This window comes from Echeneis naucrates, chromosome 5, assembly GCF_900963305.1.
Source record: "Echeneis naucrates chromosome 5, fEcheNa1.1, whole genome shotgun sequence".
In the NCBI taxonomy this organism is placed as follows: Eukaryota; Metazoa; Chordata; class Actinopteri; order Carangiformes; family Echeneidae; genus Echeneis; species Echeneis naucrates.
In genome coordinates this window covers 24,412,877-24,440,855 of record NC_042515.1, presented here as the reverse complement: position 1 = coordinate 24,440,855, position 27,979 = coordinate 24,412,877, and the positions used below count along the sequence as shown (strand labels likewise).

The window sequence follows — 27,979 nt, the reverse complement described above, 5'->3', positions numbered from 1 at the left end:
CGTTTATTACAGAATGTCAAATTTGCCCAAAACTTGGTCGGAGTCCTGATGATGGCTCACTGTTAAAATGTGTCATGGCAGCACATGGCAGAATTCATTTTGGATGAATTCTGTAAATAGGGACAGGACCTCAGGTGAGGCTATATCTGGTCTTTGGGACAATCTTTATCATCATAACTCTACAAAAAACACCTAAAACCATGTTTTAGATTAAATTCACTCATGACAGGACAGATTTCTCTCTACTGACCACTTCAAATGGAGAGACTGTAGTCAGGCTGAACGTAATGAGAGACACGATAATGGAAGAATGGAAAGTAACATTGGCCAAGATTAACTGTCATTCAGGTAAACAAAGAACAAGAGGGGAGAGGAGGGGAAGACAATTTTCTCTCATCTGAGATTCCTGCTGCTTTAGTGCAACTTCCACCTGCGATTGTCAGCATCCCAGTCTTTGTCTCCATCAATTATTTACTCTGTAAATACACCTGGCTGCCTCTTTTGACCTTTCAGAGAGTTTGAGGGATTTCTGTCAATTAAGAACCATTTTTGAAGCAGATGCTGTGCCAACGACCTTGCTCTCTTCTCACTGAAAAACCTGCCGTGATTCCAATTTGCTGCACAAAACAACCTGAGACTGTGTGAGAAAAAAGCTACCTAATGACCACAGTTATGGACTGGAAGCCTCCGAAGACATGAGCAAATTTTTATGCGCTGTCAAAAAAACCCAAAAACACATTTGCGAGAAATGTGCTGTCAAAAGAAGTCTGACAAACCTGAGAATAATAATGAAATGAAAGTTTTCCTCTGAGACAAAAGACAAGAGGGAGGCTGGGGGGAGAAAACAAAGAGCAGTCTCTCATGCTGATTCACATTCTGTCCAAGAAAAATGAAACACACTCTTCATATGTCCATCGCCTTCAATTAACCAGTCATTTTGAAAATGTCTCCACAAGCCGGGAAACAAGGGGAAAGATAGAGATCTTTTTGTGGTTTGTTTCTTTTCTCCATTTGCCAAGAAGCTTCCAAAGCAGGCACTTAGAGCTTTTTTCTCCAAGAACTGATTCCATCCGGATTAGCAGGGAAGTAGATGAAATCAATGCACTGAGGAGCTGGCCTGTATGTTGAGGATGCCTGGATTTGGAGGAGGGGAACCATTCCAGTGAGGTGGGAGTATTAGTACTAATCTCTGACAGCAGTCACTACCAGATTCTGCCTAAAACAAGCTCAGACGACAGGAGACTTGGGTTGATTTAAACCCTCTCAACAATCAGAGGAGAGTTCTAGCCCTGGGACTTGGTCTGCACTGAAGTTCAGTCCAGATAATGTGCTTGATGTGTGAGAGCTAAAATCATAATGTTTTAGATTATGATTACACCAGTCCTTGAGCAGTTGTCGTGCTGTCAAGCAGCATTAGCTAGAGTCTGGAGCCTAGCTAATGTGGTAAATGTTACATAGCCTGATATTGTCTACAGATTCTCAGTGGTCAGCTGAGAAGTTTTATGTTAGTTTATGTTAATGTCACAGCAAGTTGTCATCATCATGTAAGGTGGTGTGAAACAACCTGACTTTGCAATAAAATTATTACTATTTTTTTTTTTTTTCATACTCCATCAGTCTGGACCTGGATTAATCAGTCTGAAGGTTGGCTGATACAGGAGGTGTATTTTAACTGCGACTTCGTGAAATGCCCACCACTCTGCACTGACCATCAGAGCTGTGGAATAAAAAGACCAGTGGAAACATCCAGGAAATCCAGCTGTCTGTGTCCCTGTCTCTCAGTATTCATAAGAGGATGCATGCTCTCATGGGATTCGGTGTTCTTCAACAACCTTAGCAAGATATGTAAAAAAATTCTTGATGAACTTTTGAATTTTCAGCATATGTGAAAAGCCATGTGAAGTATATGTTTGTTCCTGACAAAGCTAAGAGAGCAGTTTCTGTGGAATGGAATGGAAAACACCCAATGAAACTGAAAGCCCAGCAGTAACTGGATTGTATACAATGTAAATTATCTCTCTCAAGTCCAATGAGAACTTTTTGTCTTGAAGAGGATTTGCTCATCAGTGCCAAAGATAAACTTTGGACATAGATTAATTATTTAAAACCTGTTGTGGGTTTGACTCCTGTAAAGACACTATACCGTATCACTGAAAAAAGAGATCAATCATTTGTAGAACCTGGTTAAAATGTATATTACTGGCTCTTTTGCACCATGCTTGGTCGGCTTATACTCCTTTCAGTCACGTGCAGCCAGTCCTGCAGTGAAATAAAAACTTGAAGGGGTGAGTACATTTTTAGTTTCAGCCCACTGTTGTGAGTTTGCCCACTCAGCATACAGATTCTTAGCCATTATCCAGGTGTGTGATTGAGTTTAGTGCTTTAGAAGTCATGTTAGTCTCCTCTTTCCATTCCTCCTTTACCTTTGCACTTCCCATACTGCTGCTTTCAGCAGAAATTACTTGTATTAAAGCAATGACTAATCACTTCACGTTTTCCCTTCCACTGTGCTTGCCATTTTGGCCACGGCTGTCTGGATCCATAGGTAATGCTAGCCTTACGAAAGCCAGACCACCTCAATCAATAGTTGCCCCCAGGCAAGGACGGAGATAGGAAGGAGAACAGGATCCTGCCTAATTCAATGAAAGGGATATTACCCGGTGCTTGCAACGCGCCAGGGCATGAGTAATCATAGACAAATTCATTTTAGAGCCCTGGAGCCCAGTATTGCTTTCAATTAAGGGCACAGTTTAGAGCGAGTCAGGTGCATATAGTGGGAGCAACTGAAAGTGGGTGGGAGAAGCAGAGAAGAAGAGGTTCAGAAAGAGCTCAGATCAGTTTCTGTTTACATCGCCAATTTGTAGGTGAAGTCTTCTTCAGGCGGGTGCAATGGTTGACTGACCAGCTCATCCATCTGCAGGATGCTGGATGTTGTTTTCCATCTAACGGAAAATATGCATGTTATAGGATACTGCTGACGGAGCACTGGCTGCAAAACAAATGGGAGAATAGAATAAAAAGGAAGGAATTTAAGCACTAACACAGCAGCTGAAAACTGAAGTAGAAAGAAGACACAAACCAGGTGAACTGATTTACCATAGATGATATGTAACATTCCAGAAATTTGGACATTTTGTCTCAAGGTGTCAAGGTTTTTTTTATTGTAATTTTTCGTGTCACACATTGAAAAAAATGAAAAACCGGTGTTTCTCATCAGTGCAAAGATGATTGAATACTGAAGGGAAGGAATTTTTTCCTTGCCACTGTTGCCAAGTTTTTGCTCATGAGAGATCTGTTGGTTTTCTTTAAATATTTTTATAAAGAGTTTGGTCTAGACTTGCTCTTTATGTAAAGGGCCTTGATGTAACTTTATTATGATTTGGTGCTATATAAATAAATCTGATTTGACGTAACTCAAACACTTGAAAACACTCAATTATGAGTGTTTCATTTGAGATGAAAACCCACATTAAAAGTACATGTGCTATGCTTTTATATATTTGTAAAACACTGTTAGCAGCAGGTTTAATTTGTCTGTATTAGTTGTAATGCAATGTAATGTGAAGCGGAAGGGGAAGAGGATTGAGATTGTTCAACAGTCTCACAGCTTTTGGAAAGAAGCTGTTGAGCACCCTGCTGGACCTGCAGCAGATACTCCTGTACCTCTTCCCTGAGGGCAAGTGTGAGAACTGTCCATGAGCGGGGCGGTGGAAGTCTATAATGATGTTGGAGGCTCTACAGATACAGTGCTGGTGGTAAATGTCTGTCAGGGGCATCTTTTACTTGCAATCTACACTCATCCGTTCAGCTACTGTTGTTTGTAGGCTGAACAGTTTCCAAACCAGGAGAAGATGTATTTTGTAGGTGAGGATGGTGTCCTTGTAGAAAGCTTTGAAGTGTGGAATACAGTGACTTGCACTCCTGAGTTTCCTGCGGAGGGTGGAGGCCTCTGCTGTGGCTTCTTAACTGATGTATTTGTGGTGGATGTAAGACCATCAGACAGGTGAACTCCCAGATATTTAATGGTTCTGACCCTTTCCACAGCTGCTCTATCAATGGTCATGGGTGAGCAGACAGAACAGCAGGAGGCTCACCATACAGCCCATGCTGACTTGAATAGTTTTTGAAGTCTGGTTGCCCTCTTTGACTGTCTCCTGCTGCTGGGAGAGAAAGTTATAGATCCATTTACAGATGTTTGCGTCCACTCCCAGCATCTTCAGCTTTGCCACGAGTTTTATTGGCATGATCATGTTAAACGCTGAGCTAAAGTTGATGATGAGGAACCAGCCGTAGGTGTTCTTCCTCTCCAAATGTGACACATTGAGGTGTAGTGTGGTGGAGATGGCATCCTCTGTGGAGTGATTGGTTTTGTATGCACTGTAAAGGGTCCAAGTTTGCAGCCATATAGCTTTTACCAATCTCATAATGGGCATCGTAGGCTGATAAATCTAATCTAGTCCACATTTCCAGAGAAATGCCTCTAACACCCAGTATTTACTGAGAAATGCTGGTGTTCTTCAAACAGAAGGAGGAAAGCATTTCCTGAGGAAAAAGGTTGTGATGACTGTTTAGCTAACAAGAGCTTCATATTCTTCCTGAATGTCTGTGAAATTACTATAACACTGAGAGTTAATGAAAATTGACTTCAGAGCATTTTCTATCTGAGAGGTTATGAAAGCTGTTATTATGAGCTGCATCATGTTTAAAAAACAAACTGAGAGAAGTCTGTGCTGCAAATGAAAGATCTAATAGCAGTGAAAGATTTGCAGACAGTTTTCAGCTCCTGCAGTGTAAAAGTCATCATGATTGCTTGTTGATGCATCAGACGTTTTGAATCTGTGTGGAAGTGTTTTCTTCCACAATGAGCTTATTGTCACGAGAAACCTTGAACTGTCTAAATTAAAACAAAGAAGAACAAGACAAGAAATTAGTAATATTAATACAAAAGGAAATAAATATTAACACTGATTCAGTATTTTACTGTACACTTACTTTATTCTTCAGCTACACTTACTTACATGAGCTGCTCTGTGGACTCCTAAAGAATAAGCTAAAATGTAAAGAAGTTAAGTTGCGCTACTTTGTATACTACTACAATAGTGTATGAATCTTGTTGATTCATCCACTACGAATATAGTGTATGAATCCACAAGCTCAACAAGACTGCCTTGCATTGAATTAAAATTATTGGTATTAAAAAACATGGAAATCTCAGTGTGGGGTGTTTTTGGAGCGAGCCAACAAAATTATAACACATTTCAAGTAACCATGCTGAAAAACCAAATTCTGTAAGGGTGGTTCGGATTTATATGGATAATGCTGAATATGCTATGGTACTAGGCATTGATTTAGTTTTTTAGTGTGTTTCCATGTATATATCAATATTTTACATAGACACAATTTAAATAAAGTTCACCTGATTAATGGAATCATGACATGTCTGATTCATGATGTTTAGATGTAAGGACAGCTCATTGCGTTGCATAATTTTTACAGATTTAACAGCTGCACATTTAAGTTTTGCTTGTCATTCAACTCAAGGTGTTTTTTTGTCTGTTTTTTATGAGAAAATACTCACCATGAAGGGATGGACATGGTCAGCAACAAATTTCAGACTTTGGTATGCAGACCAAGACTGAGTGGTAATAAGTGCCTAAGATACAAGAAAATCATTACCACCAATCTAGACTGGTCACTGTTATTTGCAGGTTGACACAACTTTTGAGTCCATGGATTCAGGCTCTAATCCTGCCATCTGCTCCCTTAACACAATTCCAGATCCATCAGACATGGTCTTCATCTGTCCATTTTTGGTCAACCTGGGTCCAGTGCAGACTCAGGTTTCGAGTGTGCATGACAAGAAGTGGAAGTTGAATTCTGCAGTTTTTGTCCATTCTATGTACTCAAGGGTAGAAATGTTCAATGTGAAGCTTTTATGCATTCTGTGTGCTTTCTTCCAGTCAGGTTATCACATTCATCAGCAGTTAGAATTTTCATGTCACATCCTCTACATTCGAGAAGGCAGCATTTTGGGCTGAAATACAAGACTCTTCCACTATCTCTGGATAGTAGTTTTGGAGCCACTGTAGCCACATGCTGGCATATTTACAGATCACTGGAATCTCATCAACTGAGCCTTTTTTAACCTCAGTCCAACTTTATTATTTGTGAAAAGAAAGTATTTGTAAGCCTGAGAAATCCCAGATACGCTGTGTATATTAAATGTAGTGAATAATATGCTGGCAGCGAGGCGGCATAGTGGTTCGCACTGTTGCCCCATAATGAAAAGTTTACAGGTTTTGTTCACCGACTTGGGATCTTTCTGTGTGGAGTTTGTATGTTCTCCCTGCGCTTGTCTGGGTTTCCTCCCACCGTCCAAAGATATGCATGTTTGGGTTAACTGGTGTAGGTCTGCGTGTGAATGGTTGTTGATCTCTGTCTGTCTCTGTGTGGTGGCCCTGTGATGGACAGGCAAGCTGTCCAGGTTGACCCCGCCCTCACTCATTGTGAGCTGGGGTTGGCTCCAGCACTCCCCGCGACCTGGAAATAGATAGGTGACAGAAGATGAATTAACAAAGAGGATACGGCGCTGTATGAGATTTGGCTTTGCCGTGTCTGCATTAGGACTCAAAATCCTTTAGAAAGCTATCAACCTGTTATCTGTTCACTTGTACTAATCAGGCAGTAACTGTTTTAAAGGTTGTGTAAATGGTTGCCATTGTGCAGTGCGCATTGAGAATGGCTGCAAAATACACAGAGGTTCCACTGAATAGAGGCTGGCAAAAAACCATCCAACCACAACAATTAACACATGCTAGCATTTGTGCGAAGATGGTCCACAGCAATGCTGAGCGTATGTCAACTGGTGATAGCAACTTTTACAGAACACATGCATTATTATGGTAACAGTAGCTTAGCCACTGTGATCATGCGACTGTTGATGTCTACAATGAAAACAGACATGTGACATTATTTAGCATCCAGTTACTGACACATGGAGGAGAAGAAAAAACTGTTCTGACTCAAAATGGAGCTGGAGTAGGAATAAAGCCAGACTAGTACTGTGTCTGCCAGTGAACTGGGAAAGAAATGCAGGTTTGAACTAATTCATTGAGACCAGTGAAATGATTGGCTCTGAGGGAATGGCTTAAATACTTCATAGATGTTTGACGAGTCAGAGATTCTGGAGGGCTGCCTTTTCTTCAACGCTTGGTTTTGCATTGGGCAATCGCATCTGTGAGCCATCCCTATATCTTCATATATGTTGGGAGATACAAAAATAAGGAGGTAACAAACTCAAACTACAGACATAGGGCTTTTCATTTTTTTATCTGTTCACACAGTTGCACAGTTACTCCACTGTCTGTTCATAGTAAACAGACTATCAGTTTAAAATATTGTTTACAGAGCCGTCATGGTCAATGTTGACTCTCTATCCAGGGCCAAGTGGTAGATAAATATGGCTAGTACTTTGTGAATCTACACATTAAGAGCAAAAGAGACATTTTGCTGGTGGAGACTAAAACCGGAGAACAAAGGGCGAATATTAGTCTCATATTGATCAGGTGGGCTGCATGTCAGTGTAGTGTCTACTACTGTTCCACAGGTGACTAGAATGAGTATTAATCCAAATTAAGGTCACAATTAGGGCTGTATTGCAAGAGTCTAGAATGATGCAAATTATTTTAGGGTCTGCCCATATCACTTAAATGATTTTAATGGCAGAGAAATCTGGCTCAGAAGGGTTTTAATAAGTCTCTTCATTAATCATTATTGAGTATTTTTAACCTTCAATATTCAATAAAATAGTCAGGCACCCAGGACTGTAATCTTAATTTTGCTCTATTTGTGGTAAATTGGTCACTTGTTCTGACTAACACACAGTAGCTCTGTGTGTTGAGACACCTTAATGATTTAATGTGCATGGCACAACTCACAACTTCAGACATATTTGTGTTATAAAATATGAATTCAACTTCAGTTCAATAAGAAAATGTTGTTTAGCTGATGAATATGTGTGTCCAGCTATGAAGAGCACATAATACTCTATTGATTTACCCTCCATCAATTATCTATACCACTTATCTATGCACGGCTGTCAATCCCAATCTTCGCTCACACTGGGTTAGAGCTTGGACAGGTAGTCAGCCTAATCACGTGGGTAAAATAAAGAGACATACAAGCATTAAAGCTCTCACATGGTGAGAGTTACCAATCAACTCAAAAGGAATGCATGCAGACCTTAGGCAACAGTTCCAAACACAACATCACCATGCCACCCATTTCTTGATAACCTACCCTTAAACAGTGGACTACTGCTCCACAAACTTGACCCGTTTTTTGTTGATCCCTCGTGCAGTTGCTTACAAGTAAGATTATGTTGTTATTTGGAAAGATGGTGCATGACATCAGTCAAACAGAACACACCTACAGAAAATCCAGGAATCTACCTCTATAGTGCATCCACTCAGTGTCACTGATTAATTGAGGGTTGACCCTTTCTTTTTTCAAAAGTCCTGTCAAATGCAAAGGGTAATGGAGCACATCACTGGGGTTAGAACTTTGACACTTGTTTTATGGCTCTTTAAAATAGATTCATGTCAGTGTCAGTGGTATAGAGATAAGAAAAACTGTACTTTTTAAACCCCATAAATTCGCCAGTTATATGAAATAGACCTGCATAATGATGGAGGCCTCCAACCTTCAACCTCTGCAAACTCTTAGGCAACAGTGGAAATCTTCCAATATTGGACAAGTTCATGTTGAATTCATATGTGGTGAGGAGCGCTACATCAGGGCTATAACAACACTCTAAAGCTGTGTTTAAACAGGAAAAGTGATTTAAATTAAAATTGAATTTGGCTTTTCCCGTGATTCATCCAACAGCATATTTTTATGCACAGCAATTGAAGATTCTTGGACTTGACTGCCTGTCCCAGTTCACTTTTAAACATCAAAGTCAGGCACAAATACCACAACCAAACCATCAAATTCAGAAATTAAGTTGCAGTTTTCCACCTTTGAAAATAAAAGACAAAAAATAAACCTGTGACAGGGTGGTTATTCATTGGCTTTTACACAGTTGAAAATACACTGCAAAGGTATCTCAGGAAGGGATGATGGCTATTTTCAAGAGATGTACCAACACATAAAACTTCAGCTAATTTTACATGCATTCCAGTAAATGCCAAAGGAATATACCTTGCCTAATTTTCAGTCAGAACTAAGCAAAAACTGCCTTTAACAGCCCACATCTTGTCCCCCATGCTGCAGAGTTCAACTAGTTTCCGCAAACAGGAGAATTATAGGTCTGTGCTGCTCTCTACGCAGCTTCAATGGGACATGACATCTGAGCGGAGCAGCTCTGATTCTGACACAAAGGAGAATATCTGAATGTTGGCTTAAACATAAAACAATTAATTAGCTCCATCACATTATGTTAGTTTGTGATAGCCAAGAGTATGCAGTCACAAAATCAATAGTGCACCAGTTTTTTGTAAAACAAAATGACAGATGGACAACTTCTTCAAATGTCATCTGAAAATCTGTCGACCTCATTACCTCAAAGAAAATACACAGGAGTCTAAGTTCATTTAGGGAGGTGGACTTGGGGTCTGTGCGCTGCCGCTGACAAAAATTCATATAGATTTATTTCTTGTAATGTTTATACTGGTGTGATTAGAGGCTGCATGAATTCTCGGCAGAGGTTTTCTTTCTCACTCTAATTAACTGATTGAAACACACAGGCAACATGGTGGCACAGTGGTTAGCGCTGTTGCCTCAATGCGGCCTTTCTGTGCAGGGTTCGCACGTTCCCCCTGTGCTTGTGTGGGTTTCCTACCGCTGTCCAAAAATATCATGTTTAGGTTAATTGGTCTAAATTGTCTGTATGTCTGAATGTGAATGATTGTTGGTCTCTGTCTGTCTCTGTGTGTTGGCCTTGCGATGGATTGGCGACCTGTCCAGGGTGTACACCGTCCTCACTGAACGTGAGCTAAGGTTGGCTACAGCATTTACCACAATGCAGAAACAGATAAGCCGTAGAACATGAATGAATGAATGTAAATCACAGTCTGCATCCTCTGTGATCTTGTGGCAATATTGTGGAGTAGATGGTATAATGGGAGTGACTTCTCTTTGCTTTGACCATAGTAGGGGAATCCAGAGTGAGTGTTCTCTCTCTCTATTAGTTAATAATTCCAGCCAAATGTTCAGAAATGTGTATTCAGGTTTGCACAGTGAATCTGAGACTTCTGAAGGGCTTCAGTGTTCCCTTTGCTTTGATCCTCAATTCTTGCTTCACACTCAGCTGAGGCCAGGGTCAGTGGCAGGTCAACAAACAAGGCAAGCGTGGAATTACCAAAACCTCCAGCAACCAGTGACAGAGCCTGCCCCTTTACCCACCACCTGGTTTCCTCTAATGGGCACAGTCTTCCTGACAGTTGCCATCACTTGTCTCTGCCCACCCGGACACATGCTTGTAGAGGAAGAGGAGGAAAAGTGTGAAGAGAGACACTTTCTGTAGCACAACCTGCTGTCTTTGACTCAATGCATCAGCCTCAGGCCAGGAAAACACTGCCCACATGACACAGACTACACATGTAGTGTTTTCCTTATCTTTGTGATCTATCATCAAAATTGCTTGACAGTACAAACAACATTTACACATTAACACACAATCAAATTATTTTTCTGCATGTCGATAACTATTACCACTGACACACTGATGATATCATCAACATTTTTGGCATTCAAAAAAAGGACACTCAAACCCTTTTTCCACCAGTTGGTGTTGGTGCAAACTGATCTTTCAATGTGGATTTAAAGGTCAACTGACTGCTTCCCAACTGCTGACAAGTTTGACTTCCAATCATAAAGGTTGGTGGTTGACTCAATCTATCTCCTGAGTCACAGCTCTGACATCTTTCAAAAATAAATCAAAAAGCCAATATACGTTGACAAGAAATCTAACGCTGGAGTAGCCAGCAAATTCTATGGAAAGGATCAAGTTGGCAGTAGCAGTGAGCCAGCAGACATACAGCCAGTTTGAGAATACACACAGAGTGAACCACAGCAGTTCAGCTACACAGCCAACATGTACACACGGCACAGGCAGTGTGTTTCTGATTTAACACCACACCTGAATCTAAACTCTTACTTATTCACTACCGTGTATCTTTTTTTTTTTTTTTTTTTTTTTTATTACAGAGAGGGGACTGGAGCCAATCCAAGCCAATGCTCCAAGGGAGGGCGGGGTACACCCTGGACAGGTCACCAGTCAATCACAGGGCCAACACACAGAGACAGACAGAGATGAACATCCACACACACTCAGTCTCATATGTACAGGCAATTTAGAGTCACCAGTTAACGCAAACATGCATGTTTTTAGATGGTGGGAGGAAACCGGAGTACCTGAGTGTAATCTATGCAAGCACAGGGAGAACATGTAAGCCATACAGAAAGGCCCAGGAATCAAACCTACGACCTTCTTGCTGTGAGGTAACAGCGCTCTATAAGAACCAATCACATCACTCATGAATAGCATCTGATGCTTTGAGGTAACTCTGACCTCTTACTTGTGGAGTTTAAGTAAAGATGGATATAGCCTCTGTGACATCACCCAGTTTTTTTAGAGAGGCTCAGGATGAGCTACTCTGCTGTTGCCATCGTGACAGTGTCTGACTCTTCCTCCACTGTAACTATATCCATGTTTCTATCACTTGCCTTTTTCACTTGCACATTTTTTTAAGAGGATTCATGGTTGCCAGTAAATACTCTTTCCAAATCAATATTTTTCTCTATCAGAATCAGTGCTGCTTGTTATGTGATGTGATGCTTTCCATGCTTTCCCTGCTCCTCTATTCTCCTCTACAAACATGACCATGTTCCCATATTTTCACACTTCCCTGTATAAAAGGACTGAGAGGTAGTCACACACACAGATCACATTCTTTTTTTTTTTATGAACTTACATATGTTTTCATGCTATGAAAACAGGCCCTTTTGTAGGCCGCAAAGGAGGATATCTGACATCCACACTAACATCTGCTGCTGGGCTGGTCACTGTATCCATTTTTCTCTTTATCGCTTCTCTCAGCATCAGACTCAGATGACTTGTTTATTGAATCCCATTAAAAAAGTCAGCTTGGTCATTTCATGACATTTTCATGCAACTATTGATTTCACAACTTTGCTCAATTACTCATTTTATTTTAAAGTTGTTTTATTGCATTGTATAATGAGATCATTTATATATTCAATTTCTGGATAATCATTAGACTAATAATTTTCTGATCTTATAGACTTGATAAACAACCTTTTTTTTTTCCTCCATTGGAACTGCAGTCACTTTGATTTGTGGTGGTAAACATTACTGGCACACAGGGAAACAGTCATAACCATGGGTGTTCTCTTTGTGTCTGCGTGGGTTCCTTCCAAGAACCCAGAATCCCTAAAGTTTTAAATCCTTTGTCATTCATTCCTGCTTCCTTTCCATTGTGATTCATTTTTTAATACGTTTGTACCTTTTGTGTGCTCGTGGTTTCCATTCACTTTCCTGCCAGTTTTGCATGGTTAACCTGTTATAAATACACCACACACAGTGTCATAGTGACTAGCACTATTGCCTCACAGAAAGATCAGAAAGATCAGAAAGGTCATGGGTTTGGTTCCAAGGAAAATGTAGTTTTTTTCCTCCTTTTTTAGCCCAAAAACCTTTAAAAAAAAAAAAAAAAAACAGGTTTGACAAGATGAAAGAACTATCACAACCATAGCCGATCAGTCTTCTTTTTTAAGAAAAAAGTACAAGGTTCAGGTGAGAAAGTAAGGTCAAAATGATGTAAATTTACTGCCCACAGTAGTTTGACCAGATGGCCATGAAAAATCCAGGACAGTTCTAAATTTTAGCTATTGTCCTGAATCCTGAGCTCTGTTTTGTTTTCGTTTTTGAGAGCTCATTTGGTGCTCAGCACATTACCCTAGAATCACTGGTAGAATGACTTGGTAGGAGGTGGTAGGATGGAACATATCATGAGCCTATGGCATCACAACTCTGGACAGGTTAAGCAGTGCGATGAATATCATAGTCAATTAGGTGAAGAAGTTGATTTACTTCCTGAATGGCACCATCCCTGCTCTTGGAGGACACACTCAGGATGAGGTTTTGGTTAGATCCCAAGTCTTCCCTCTGATCCGTTTCCCCTTTCTCTCATAGCCTTTGCAAAAAAATGACTCTTCAGGCCAGAGGCATTTTCTTTCCTTTTCTTTTTCTTTTTTTTGATTTATTGTCACAGGGTGTCTCTTTTGCACGCAGACATACACACTTAGTGTCACATCCACACTTCTCAGCTGAAGGCAGCTATCTGAGGAGAAATATAGACTTTATATGTATGATGCTTAGGACATATCACAACTTCACAATAATGACATTTTCAAATGTTCTATTTACCGCATGAATAAAAATGTTCTGCTTTTTCAGCTGACGCAACTGTTTTGGACTGATGTTTGCACTGTCAGAAACACTTAATATATATTCAGATGACTTGGCTCACTTGGTCTTAGAGAACATAAGATGATTCTGAAATCAAATTTTTCTCATCACCCAGTCTAATGCCAAACCCTTGTTTTCTAACCCTTACTTGTCCTTTTCAGGTGTATATGGGCCAGATGAGGGCTGGGTGTCTGTCTATCCAGAATGTGGAGAGAGAAACCAGTCACCAATCAACATTGTGGACCAAGACACCAAAGTATCCACAGAGTATCAGGAGCTGACATTGGAGGGCTTTGATTCTGAATCCTCTAATAAGACATCTATGAAGAACACAGGAAAAACAGGTAAAGACTACATTAGCTCCGGTGGCAGATAGAATCTTTTCTGGCCAATAGCATTTGGCTATATGCAGGACAAGGTTATTTCTCTTACACTGAGTGAAATGTTTCGGTGAGGTTAACATTCAAAAGGAAGCATCTTGCCTTTTTAGGGAAGACAAACACAAAGATAAACAGGGGCTGAGAATTTAGAACAAATTTGATGTCACCAGTACTTCCAGTATTTCACAATTACTTTACACTAATGTTGCACCAGTAGTAGCAAGTGTTGTGTTGTTAGTTTGTCTAAAACTTTCACCCTGAGTAACATATCTTGACATCCACATGTGACTGGACAAGAGGGGATATAAAATTTGAGGATCCTGAGAAGTTTAAGTGTTCCCCGATAAAACTGTAAATGATTTTCATAACTCAGAGCAGCTCACATCTGGACCATAGACTGTAAATAAATATAAACATGGCCTTTTTGATGTCACACATAAGTTTCTGGAAATTAGTTTTGAGGGTCAGATCGAAATGTTCCACTATTTCCATTTTGGCTGCGACTGACTCTGCCTCCAACTCCCAGATATCCCAAAAATTGGCACAGAAGTGAGACATGTGTGGAGCCCAAACTGGTCCATTTTCACTTTCATGATGTAGTCGCCCCCCTATGGTTATTCGAGGCAGACTGACAGCTCTTCATCATTGGCAACGCTTTTCAGACCCTCATGTTCATTAGCAAAACAACATTTTTAGCACATCAGTGTTGCCTGCATATTTTGGCAGAGGAGGTTTACACTCAATGATGATGGTCAATGAGTTTAATGATATTAAAAAATATTAAATCAATTTGATGGCCCGGACAGTAGATTTATGCATGAATCCCACTGACCTTTTTCCACCTCCCACTCAAATGTAAACACATATATTACCCCATCAGTATGTGACAACATAGAGTATTAAGCGTTGGCTCAGACCTGAATGTCTCACCATCCAAATATAATCCAGGCAGCAGTGACAATGACATCTTCCCAAAGCATAGTGCAGTGTGACAGGGTTGTCTGCTTGAGATCTTACAACATGGCTGTGTTCACACTGAACTGTATACTCAATTTTCTTATGGTTAATACCTGGATGTTCTCACAACCTTTTTTATCTCTCAGTGGTTTTTATCACACCATGACGCCATATCATGTGATACTCTTTTTTCCCTTATTATATTGTAATCATACGTGTGACGACCCAACATGTAACAATGTATCTTTTGAAGAACCTTAAATTTGTAAAAAATTAGAATACATTATATTAGCCAAATACTTCAAAATGACAGAGTGCTGCTTGTCAATCACGCGTTGGCAGTTGCTTTGTAGTAATGTTTCTCACACCCACAGTTCAAAGAGGAAGCAAAACTAGAATGTTGACTCGAATAATCCCACCTCAAACTGGCAGGTGTCTTCATGTCAAATATCTGTTGAAAACTTTCCTGTTCATGATGATCAAACAAGACAAGTGTAATATGCGGCAAGTCACTTATGATGAAGATGACATGTCCCACTTTCATTCAGATACACTACACAATCTGCGTTAGCAGCGCCATGGCAGGTGTTGGTGCCATGGCCATCTGCATTCAGCTCTCCTGGCATCTCAAGGACCTTCCACATCAGCCACAGACATTTTTCACAATTCTAGGTTGTCAGTAAGATGGATGACCCTACCCATCGGTGGAGAAATAGAGTTGAAACAATTTTTAGAGATGTTATTCTAAATCCTCCACTGGCTGTTTAATCAGGACTGAGCCACAACTTGGCCCCTAATATATCATGGGGACACAACAGTTGCTGCCTTGCTTATTCAGAGGCTGTGTCATGTTCTCACAAAGCTGCTCTTTATAACAGGGCAAGGTTGAAGAAGTAAATCCTCATCTTTACTCTTCCTTAAGATAATCCATAAAATGACAGCTTGTTAGAGCTGCTCCAAATTGAAAGCTACCTTAGCCTAGTCTGTTGCCTTGGCTACAATTCCATAACCCAGCCTGTTGCATAGCTACATTTTCACGATTTTAATAATAAGTTCAGCTATATTATGCCATGTCATCTTTTCAACATGGTCAAACTGTTCATACTATAAGGAAGAATGTTGATTTTCTGGAGGGGACTGATTTGCAGTTTTGGGGAAAGTTGGCTGGTAGTTCTTTGTCTGTACACTGGTTCACATGAACGACACAGGGACTCTGGATATCAGCCTCTTTGGAGTTGGCCTTGTTTCACTTAGAATCTTGAAGGTCACCTCTTTCAGCTTCCTTTCTTGTGCTTAAACTCAGCACACAAATTCTGATCTTTAGTTTGTAGGGATTTTTGATATCGGTCATGCATGCCTTAATATCCTCCTTTATATCAAGCAGAGATGTCTGCAGATAAGAAACCTTATTCTCAGCTTGTAAAAGTCATCAGCTTATGAGCCTTTGCTTCATACATGAGAGTTTTGATAGTTTTGATAGGGTCACCCTGATCTGCATCTTTTTTTTTTTTTTTTACTTCTCTTGTTTTTAGTTTTAGCTCACATTTTCCTATGGTTTCCTTCTCGGGTTTAGAAGTGGAGAATTCTTCCCTATCCCTTGTCCTCCCCTGACTTGTTTTTTTACCAGTTTCAATTTTAGGTCTCTCACTAAATCTCTATGCTTTAGCTTGATCTGAGAGATCTGCTCCTAAAGCTTTGAGCCCTTTAAAGTCCCACAGTCCGGTTATCTTGCAGTCTTTCTTTCAATGCTTTCAGTTGTCCAGCATCCTGTTTTTGCACTGCCAGCGTCTTTTCAAATTCTGCAAGCATATTTGACTTGACATTTTTTAGCTACTCTATGAGTTGTGCCCAAGATTTGCTCAGAGACATTTCAGAGTCAGATAACTAACCTCTGGCTCTGTCTGAATTTTTACATTTTACAAGAAAATTTTTTCTTGTTCCTAATGCTTTTTTTAATCTCTCAGGTCAGCTAAGTCCAAGGCAAGTTTCTTTTTCTTTTTTTTTGACTGAGATGGAATCTTTCATTCAGCTCCTTTTTAGTGATTTGGAAGCTTGCAACTCTTCCTCAAGAGTCTCGATATTAACCGTTTTCCAGCTGCTGGAAACGTCGTTCTCCTTCCACAAGTCATTGAAGGGCTTCATTTTCTCTCTGAGTCTGCTCCTGTGCCACTAGAGGTATTGCTCTGATCATTGTTTTCCACCATTGCAGAGCTCAACGGTATCCAAAAAGTATTCAAAACTATGAAATCCTTTGTAATTCTCACTCTTTAGTAAACGTAATTGCAGGACACTAACAGTGAGGGATGGAGAATGCCAGCAGGTTTAAGTGGATGACCGGGGATAGAAGCCCTAAGGCAACTCCACACAAAAAGGTATGGCGGTGTCATGGTTAGTGCCGCCACCCCACAATAAGAAGGTCGCAGGTTTGGTTCCTGGGCCTGGAATGGAATGGATCATGGATAATATGGAATCACGGAGCTAGTTTCATTTTGAAATCAGTAAAGTACACTCTAAAAAGAAAAAATGCAACAGTTCCCATTAGTCTTTTGGGTTCTGACCACTTTGTCTGAAATTACATTGACCCAGCAAACTATGTTAGGCGAAGTAGCTTGTCCTTCACAGTCAAAAATTATTTTAGTTAAGCCTTAATTAATAATTGTTAGCCCAAAGGCAAATTTTTAAGTTGATAACTGAAAAAAAGTTTTTCCAACCAGCTTTACCATAGTAATATGTAGCGATTTTAAATGTTGTGTAGTTACTATTACTATTACTGATTACTATAATCATACCATAATGGACACAACTTTTCAAGTAGCAACCATTTTTAAAATTATGTTGGCCCCATTAGATTTTAGGTTTGTTTAGTTCCTTTTTTTGGTTCATGTTCAGTAGTAGCTGAATTTGTGTTTCATCAAATAATGCAGGCCAATGCTGCATGATGCCCCTGATTGCTGGTGCCTCATAAATGATTTCTTGTCTCCGAAGAGAGAATGTCTTGACCACCTGGCAACTATCCCTTTTTGTCACTTCACACAAGAGCTCCACTCTCTCCTTCTCCATACTTTCATTTGTTTCACCTTGTGGATGGAGGTAGGTAATTTACTACAGCCTCATTTTAATTAGGCCACACTAAAACACTGTTCCTTTGACTTATCTGCTGATTGCTTGGACATACAGACCCTCATCTTCCAAGTTCACAACGCCAGTTGCTCCAGTACAGTACTATAACAAAATTGTTTCACATCGTCAGCTTTGCAAAGAATTGCTAAGAAGATGGATGTTACTGGAGATCTTTGCGACAACAGCAAACACCCAGTACACAGCACTAACTTTGGGTTTTTTCATTGATGTGCCCAGAGAATTGCACATCTAAAAATCATCAAGATAGAGAATAGCAATAGCAATTGAACGATATTCTCCAGAAAAACATCTCATTTGTTTTATAATACATGCCATCAGACAATGCCCTGTACTGAGTGTCATTGTTGCTTTGAGTTTCACTATCATGGAAGATAAAATCCTGGATGTCTTTCCAGGTCCAAGCCTGAAGCAATGACTTGAGAATAGGGACCTACTGGAAGGTTCTGTTTTCCTCCTTACAGAGAACGCTCCACTGGTTCAACCACACCAAACATTTCCTTAAAAATATCCCCTACTCATGTACTCATTGACGCTCTGTCAAAATGTCTGACACAACAGCCTCATCAATCTCACAATTGTGCTTCCTCAAACAGGACTGTGAAATGTCTTTGATGATTGGACCTGCTGCCGAACAGGAAATGAAGTGTCACTCTTCAATAGCTTCATCAGTACACCTGTTTGATACATTAAATATGACCTCTACTCTATCCTTTTTTTTCAATGAGGTTTAGTAGCCCTCCCACATATTCATCATTATAACCATCGTCAGTCTTAGAAAATTCCACATCTCGAACACCAATATTACTGGAGTCATCTGCATTTGAAGAAGGTGCATACCTCTTTAGCAGGTCTTCTTTAAAGTCTTGAAGTGAGTGAGGAGCACGCTTTCAGCTTTTGTGGGAGACAAATGTTCCGTAAATTAGTACTGCAATTGCACTTCTTAAAAAACATGTCGCAGTCTCATGTTTTTGTTTTTTTTTTATGTCAACCAATGTGTTAAAAAGTGGCGATAAGACACAGAGTTACTTTTTAAGAGTGTATCAGCTGATTATTTCATATGATGTTGATACTTTTCCACGTTACAAACTTGAATGAACAGATGTGTTAAAAAAACACAATTTTCATACTTAACCTATGAAGAAGATGTGGGCAGCATGGTGGCATAGTGGTTAATGCTTTTGCCCCACAAGAAGAAGGCTGTGGGTGGATCCCAGCCTGGAGCCTTTCTGTGTGGAGTTTGAATGCTTTTCCCAGGCTTGCGTGGGACATGCATGTTCAACAGTGTTGGGCAAGTTACTTCAAAACTGCAATGCATGTAGTTACTGTCATTTCAAAGTAATTCACTACATTATAATATTACTGTATTTGAAATGTAAGGCATTGCACTACTTTTGCATTAATTTTAAGTAACGCTCACCTAAATAACTGGAAATATGGATTTGCCACTCTAAATGCAGCTCATTATGTTCAGTTAGCTCATTACACATCCAGTGGAAGGTGGTGTGATATCTGATTGATCTGATTGTATAATTTGATAACAAAATAATAGCCACAAATTTAAAAGTAGTGTTGCTATTTTGGGAAGTGGACAGATCTTTAGGTTTCGCACACAAAGTGCATTTCACTACGATATCCCTCATGCCCTTATTTCTGACAAGCTGAAATTGATGGGCATATGTCCATCTCGTGAATGTACTGTCCAACGTTGTATCTGCTACTGCTGCACTCACCTCTTCTGTTCTGTATAAAAGATTAGAAGGAAAGGGAAGCATTGTGTGTGAACTTTTCTCCTCTGCTGATCTCGCTGATCTCGTAATGTCTTACATTACTGCGTTACAGCAAAAAGTAATGCATGACAGTAATTAATTACTGTTATGTTACTCCCAACACTAATATTCAAGTTGATTGGTGACTCTAAATTGCATGTAGGTCTGAGTGTGAGTGGTTGTTTGTCTCTGTATGTTGGCCCTGTGACTGTCGGCCTGTCCAGGGGGACCTCGCCCTCACCCAATGTGAACTGGAATTCGCTCCAGCAACCCCCGTGACAGGGAAACGGATAAGCAGTAGAAGATGAAACTATCAGGAAGATACTGACAACACAACATCATTTCTGGTTTTGAGGGTTACACTGATAAGCCACAGGTGCCACTCGAGGGTAAGGTTTCAAGCCTCTCAAGCTTTGTTTTGTGCACTTAAATCTAGTAATACAAAAACAAAGAAAGAAAAAAACACAACACAAAAAGGTCACTCCTTTCCACGCTAGTCATATTTGTTATCAAAACACAGCTTCTGCCATTTTGAGAAGGTCACAGAGCGTGTTCCTGTGTTCTGACAAGGTCAAACAGTGGTGCTCCAGAATATGTAAACACAACATATGCAGTGGAAACTATATCTGGGAAGAAATAATTTAAGTCCAGAAATATGTCCAGAAATATTACCGTTCTAAACCTGACAACCACACTGGAAATGTGACACAAAAAAATATTTTTATTCTTTTGTACCATTGTCATGAAAAACAATTTCTAGAGTCAAAAAGGAACCAACTGAAAACTTCAAAATCATCTGTCATATTCTTGTCCAGTGTTTATCAAACTTTTTCAGATCAAGGACATCTTTGCCACCACAGATCAGCACTGTAGACATTGTAAAGGAACTTGTCCTTGGTGGAGTATTACTGAAAAGTGAATAGTTTCAAAAATGCACTTGTTTCCTATCTTATACACATCAATGTACCTGTGTTCCTGTGTCATCGTGGAGTGATGATGTGTTCGCACTGTGGCTTTGTAGAGCTATTGGAGGCATGGTGATAGTCTGTTCCTGTTTAGACATTGTTCTCTAAATTGAGGGAAAGCACCGTATTTAGGCTAAATATAAAAATTAAAATTTGTATAATATGATATTGTTCAAAATGGATGTATGACCATTTGAGCTATGACCCTGGACAAGTGACTCCCTCTGAAGCCCTGTTGCTCTTCCCAGTTTAATTTCCAACTTTCAGTGACTGATCAAGGGCACAGAGAGCGTATAAATGTCTTGTCGACCTCCCAGTCACTGCATCATGAGTGGGCAGCAGTAAGTCCCTGATATGTGAGCTAGCCATCTCTCTAAGTGCAGGTAGCTCAGTCAGGCGAGGCGGACACATAGCGTGCTGTCATACCCTATGGGAGAAGGCCAGCTTTAAGGTAGAGGATCATCACCACTGGATGCCTGGTAGCAGAAAAGACATGATGAGAGTGAGAGACAGAACGAGAAAGATCTCACTGCAGTCAGGATGAAAAATACTCTGACACGTTTGATGCATAGTGTCCCCAGTCCCCAGGCATTCAGCACCTCAAACCTTTACCCCAATTCCACAGAGGCTGCTCACCGAACAGAAAGTGAACTGATGATGGCCACCTGCAAAGTGAAAAACACAGCAGAGCATAATATAAATGGATTCGGGATGCCACAGCATGTAGAGAGCCATGCAAAAAATGCTAACACAAACAACAGCTGTGATACAAAATGGCGCACAGCTTCTGCTCTCACTCCGCTACATAATGCATGGCTAACAAGACAAATGTCCCTGCGTTTTTTTTCCCATGAATTATGCATGGGTCCTGCACTGTTTCTAAACAACAGATGAGCGTATTATCTGTGGAGGGATCACCTGGTGTAGTTGCAACTGAATGCTGTGATGGAGCTGTGAAATCAGGCAACCCCCCCGCACAACAAACTCCATTCAGACACATGACAGTGTTTCTGCACAGCTTTAACTTACTGACCTTGTATGAATCAACAACATGTGGCTGGAAAGAAAAAGTTTCAAAATCCAGAATCAGTATATAACTTTTTGCTTCCAATTAAGAAATATTTATAATTTTACTTAAAAAAAATAAATCCAAATCTAATTACTTGTGCATTGTTTAAGGACCACACTAACATCCTACACATTGTCTCACATTGGCTAAATTCTGTTATCACTGACTATGACAGAACGGTACGAATCTGAACCCAAATGCATGACTTATGAGACAAAGTATGAATGTGCAAATGAATAGCAAACGCAGCAACAAAAGACGCCTATTTGCTTGGATATATCTATAGAGTTAAAAACAAGAGGGCCAAGACAGTGCTTGGAAAAAGACTAGACAAGGTATCAACACAAATCACAAGACTAAGCTTGACACAAAAGATCAAAGTATCAACATAACTCAGGAAACTAGAAAATGCAAAGGACATGGGCTTAAATGTAAGATGGCTTAGTTTTACAGCACAAGATACAAAAAACTGGCACAGGACAAAGAGAGATGCAGACTACATAAACACACACACAAGGTAATGGGGAACAGGTGAACACAGGGCGGGGAAAGACTGGCACAAGAGGAAGGGCAGGCAAACTGAAACACAAGGAGAGTAGGAATTTCAAAATAAAGCAGATAATGAAGAGACAACACTGAGTTTCAGGACATGACAAGGTTTGGGAAGCTTTTCTATTGATAATTGTCTAACCTCAAATTCATTTTCAAGGCACATTATGGTCTTACTGTTTTCCCACACTTTTTCTTGTGTCACCACATCTATTCAGATCCAGCACAATGTGAGCTATGAATAATATATACTGTGTATATATATATATATATATATATATATATGTGTGTGTGTGTGTGTGTGTGTGTATGTATATATGTGTGTGTATATATATATGTGTATATGTATATATATATATATATATATATATATATATTCATCCACCCATCCATCTTCTACCACTTTTTTAATTTCCAGGTCATGGGGTTGCTGGAGCCAATCGCAGCTCACACTGGGTGTGGGTGGGTCATTGCAGGGCCAACACAAAGAGACACACAGAAACAAACAACCACTCACACTCAGACCTACGGACAATTTAGAGTCACCAGTTAACCCAATGGTAGATGGTGGATGGTGGGAAGAAACTGTAAATAATCAAAACAAAAATAAAACATAATTTTGTCACAAGAAAGCCAAAATCTGAACAATAGCTGGACAAATACCGATTTTGAGGATTTAAACACACCATAATGATCGAAATCAATAGAATCAACAAGACTAAGGAATTTTCTTTAATATTGTTATGTAGTAGTATGCAGTTTTTCAGTCTTCAACAAAACAATAAGATATAATGTAGTTTAAATGTTAAATTGCCATAAATTGTACAGTAAACAGGACAGCACAGTGGCGTAGTGCTTAGTGCCCCACAATAAGAAGGTTGCGGGTTTGGTTCCCAGTTACCAGAATTTGCATGTTCTCCCTGTGCCTGCGTGGGTTTCCTCCGGGTTCTACGGTTTCCTTCCATCATCCATGTTTGGATTAACTGGTGACTCTAAATTGTCTTTAGTTCTGAGTGGGAGTGGTTGTTCGTCTCTATGTGTTGGCCCTGTGATGGACTGGCAACCTGTTCAGGGTGTACCCCACCCCTCGCCTGGACCATTGGCTGGGATTGGCTACAGAAATGGATAAGCGGTTGAAGATGAATGAATGGTACATTGAACAAAGGTAGATCTGGTACCACATCTCTTGCTCATGGAGGTTGTACAGGTGTTACATATCACTGCACCTGATGGATGTCTGGTAAACTACCTCAATATTTTACGTCATCCAGCATCTGCCATCAGACACAGTATTAAACAGAAACTAGAAAATTCCAAGAAATTTTGAAGTGCCACGGGTCGGCGTCCCCTCGCCCGTCGTCCCCTCGCCCGGACGAGCAACCCACGTACCGTCATGCCGTCGAAAGCCTTCCTGCTGAAATTTCCGTTCGGAGAACCGATTGAGATTGATTCAATGAGCGTGTCTGTATATCTGTCTCTTTGTGTGTTTGTGTATATGTGTGAGTGCATCTGTATATTTGTCCCTGATTGCGTCTGTGTATATGTGTGAGTGCATCTGTATATTTGTCCCTGATTGCGTCTGTGTATATGTGTGAGTGCATCTGTAAATCTGTCGGTGTGTGTGTGTCTGTGTATATGTGTGACTGCGTCTGTACATCTGTCTCTGTGTGTATGTCTGTGTATATGTGTGAGCGTGTGTCTATATCTCTCTATTTCTGTCTGTGTATGTGTGTGATTGTGTCTGTGTATATGTGTGACTGCGTCTGTATATCTTTCTCTGTGTATGTCTGTGTACATGTGTGAGCGTGTGTCTATATCTCTCTATTTCTGTCTGTGTATATGTGTGAGCGTGTGTCTATATCTCTCTATTTCTGTCTGTGTATATGTGTGATTGTGTCTGTGTATATGTGTTAGTGCGTGTCTCGTTGTGTGTCTGTGTATATGTGTGAGTGCGTCTGTATATCTGTCTCTGTGTATGTCTGTGTACATGTGTGAGCGTGTGTCTATATCTCTCTATTTCTGTCTGTGTATATGTGTGATTGTGTCTGTGTATATGTGTGAGTGCGTGTCTCGTTGTGTGTCTGTGTATGTGTGACTGCGTCTGTACATCTGTCTCTGTGTGTATGTCTGTGTATATGTGTGAGCGTGTGTCTATATCTCTCTACACTCACCGGCCACTTTATTAGGTACACCTGTCCAACTGCTTGTTAACACTTAATTTCTAATCAGCCAATCACATGGCGGCAACTCAGTGCATTTAGGCATGTAGATATGGTCAAGACAATCTCCTGCAGTTCAAACCGAGCATCAGTATGGGGAAGAAGGGTGATTTGAGTGACTTTGAACGTGGCATGGTTGTTGGTGCCAGAAGGGCTGGTCTGAGTATTTCAGAAACTGCTGATCTACTGGGATTTTCACGCACAACCATCTCTAGGGTTTACAGAGAATGGTCCGAAAAAGAAAAAATATCCAGTGAGCGGCAGTTCTGTGGGCGGAAATGCCTTGTTGATGCCAGAGGTCAGAGGAGAATGGCCAGACTGGTTCGAGCTGATAGAAAGGCAACAGTGACTCAAATAACCACCCGTTACAACCAAGGTAGGCAGAAGAGCATCTCTGAACGCACAGTACGTCGAACTTTGAGGCAGATGGGCTACAGCAGCAGAAGACCACACCGGGTGCCACTCCTTTCAGCTAAGAACAGGAAACTGAGGCTACAATTTGCACAAGCTCATGGAAATTGGACAATAGAAGATTGGAAAAACGTTGCCTGGTCTGATGAGTCTCGATTTCTTGTGCGACGTTCGGATGGTAGGGTCAGAATTTGGCGTCAACAACATGAAAGCATGGATCCATCCTGCCTTGTATCAACGGTTCAGGCTGGTGGTGGTAGTGTAATGGTGTGGGGAATATTTTCTTGGCACCAGTTGAGCATCGTTGCAACGCCACAGCCTACCTGAGTATTGTTGCTGACCATGTCCATCCCTTTATGACCACAATACCCAACTTCTGATGGCTACTTTCAGCAGGATAATGTGCCATGTCATAAAGCTGGAATCATCTCAGACTGGTTTCTTGAACATGACAATGAGTTCACTGTACTCAAATGGCCTCCACAGTCACCAGATCTCAATCCAATAGAGCATCTTTGGGATGTGGTGGAACGGGAGATTCGCATCATGGATGTGCAGCCGACAAATCTGCAGCAACTGTGTGATGCCATCATTTCAATATGGACCAAACTCTCTGAGGAATGCTTCCAGCACCTTGTTGAATCTATGCCACGAAGAATTGAGGCAGTTCTGAAGGCAAAAAGGGGTCCAACCCGTTACTAGCATGGTGTACCTAATAAAGTGGCCGGTGAGTGTATTTCTGTCTGTGTATATGTGTGATTGTGTCTCTGTATATGTGTGAGTGCGTGTCTCTGTGTGTGTCTGTTTATATGTGTGAGTGCTCAAGGTCAGAGGTCAAGGTCTTCTGAGCCGTTTAAACTTTGAACGGCGTTTCTGTGACAAAGTGTGACGAAGCAGCGAGGCTCCAAAGTGAGGTGGGTTTAATCTACAGCAACAGCTGCACACAGACCTGAGCTGAGGGACCTGCGGTTGCCACGGTGATTTGAGAATTCAGTCTGGTCAGAGCTCAGACTCCCTCCAAAACTCTCCCAAAATTGGCTTTTGACCACCTCCCGAACTACTTCGAATTGCGAGCAAACCGTAGCTCCGGTCCGAAAATCGAAAACACCGTGAGAGACAGAAGAGTCTGGGGATTCCAGTAGTCTTTATTTGATTTGAAAAGTCCTTAAAATGAGCGTGTAGGGACAGTGCGAAGTCAGAGTGAAATTGTTTTTAGTGAAACCTTGATTTGCATTGCAGTCAATTGGGGCAAAAGCAGGTGTTGCTGGCGCTCTGAGCGCTCCTGTGTAAATTTGGTGAGGAGTAGAGCTCTCAAACTTAGATTTTCTGAATCCCAAAACCTGTGTCTACGTTTTGCCAAAAAATCATTTGTCTCCCTTTCACGGTTTGGCCGTGAGCTCGAGTTAAACATGAAAATGTCGGTTACTTTTTCACAGTGCTCTCACTCTACTTAACGAGCGGCTCCACTCTAACTTTGAGGAAAAAGTGATTCGGACTGCTCCTTTGAGAGGTCGTAGTTCGAAAACCGTACCATTTAGGAGACAAAGGTTTGATATTCTGGAAAGAGCATAAGATTTCCTCCGTTTTAAAGTTAGAATGACATTTCTAGGTGCACGTATGACTGAGCTACGCGACTGAGAAAGTAGGTGAAATTTTGAGGCAATTTTTCGTCGGCTCCCATGCATTCTCTATGGAAAATTTCGGCTGGTTTTTTGGGAATAACTTTGGGAAAAATGGGAATATCGACTACCCAGAACTTAGCACACTTGTCCCGATCGAGCCGCACGTTTTGATATATATATTGTTGGGCTCCGTCCAGTGGTACGACCCGCATTAGCTGCCGAAAATGTGACGGAATAATAATAATAAGTATGGACAATATTAAGTAGTGCCTCGTGCTATGCACAGAGGCCACTTACTTCTACTGTGTAGAAGTAGTGGCCCCTGTGCTTATAGCCCGTGGCACTAAAAAACAACAAAACACTTTTTGTACCGTCACTGCCCACACTTCCATGCATCCTTTATGCTGGCATGGATGTGAAACTGTACACCCACTGTAGAGAGCAGTTCCTTTGCTACAGTCCAACTCCCATTTAATTCAATCCAATATGTCATTATCCCTGTGCCTGGACAAAGTATTAACATTTTTTTATTAAATCACATAACCTCTCCGTCTTTTGAAAAATGTCTTCATTGTGCCTGGCTTGAACTATTAGCTACCCAGATTTCACAATAAAATTACACCACTGTAAAATTAAGAAACTATAAAGAATATATATCAGTAATTCAAGGAAAAAATAATCCAGTTGCAGCTGCCAGAAGCAAAGCATGCTGGTGGAAAAAAAAAATCACAGACTCTGTTAATGTGTCATTTACTGGGATTATAATACTAAATCCCCACCACATCAGCAAGATCTACCGTATGTGTCCCATAAATTTATGTTCCTGAATTTTTTTAATAACTTTTTTGAAGATATTATCCTCATTATTTCAGTTTCTACGCCAGTTGGAGCAAATCTGCTTTGCTCCAAAGAAATCAAACGGGTTAACTCGGTGACAAACTTCTCTCCCCTCATGATTTTATTGCCTACTTTAACGGGCTGATCTGGGAATGGGCAGGCCATTTTCGAAGAAATTTGATCGGTCAGTAGGCAGTCTCATATATATATCCACTGAGCTCTTATTCTGAACTTAACCTGCTCCAGGGCAGGTTAGGCATTCTCTGTAGTAAACCACTGTTGTGAGAGTTCAAAATCCAGAGTTAACACCGACTGAGCTGAGTCGTGAACACAGATGATATCTGTTGTGGACCACATTGATCGGCTCAGCCAATTGTCATTTGCTTGGGTTGCCAAAAATGAAGTTGCAGTGTGCCCTCCAGAGGAAAAACTACACAACAATATTAATAACATCTTTTTTGTAATTTAATCAGCCATTCTAATACTGATTTTGATTAATCAACAGCTCATATCTGCCCCTAATATCAGTATGCAGATAAATTGCGTGTACTTTGGTCTAAACCCATCAAAA

General features: G+C 40.6%; 1 protein-coding gene across 1 annotated transcript in view; it reads left to right on the top strand.

Annotated features, from left to right (window-relative positions):
* The window catches only part of LOC115044266 (receptor-type tyrosine-protein phosphatase gamma-like), a 451,501-nt gene that overhangs the window by 267,453 nt on the left and 156,069 nt on the right, over positions 1-27,979 (top strand). The window contains exon 3 of the mRNA XM_029503234.1: positions 13,654-13,836. Coding sequence (XP_029359094.1) covers positions 13,654-13,836 — 183 coding nt within the window. The remainder of the gene's footprint in view (positions 1-13,653; positions 13,837-27,979) is intronic.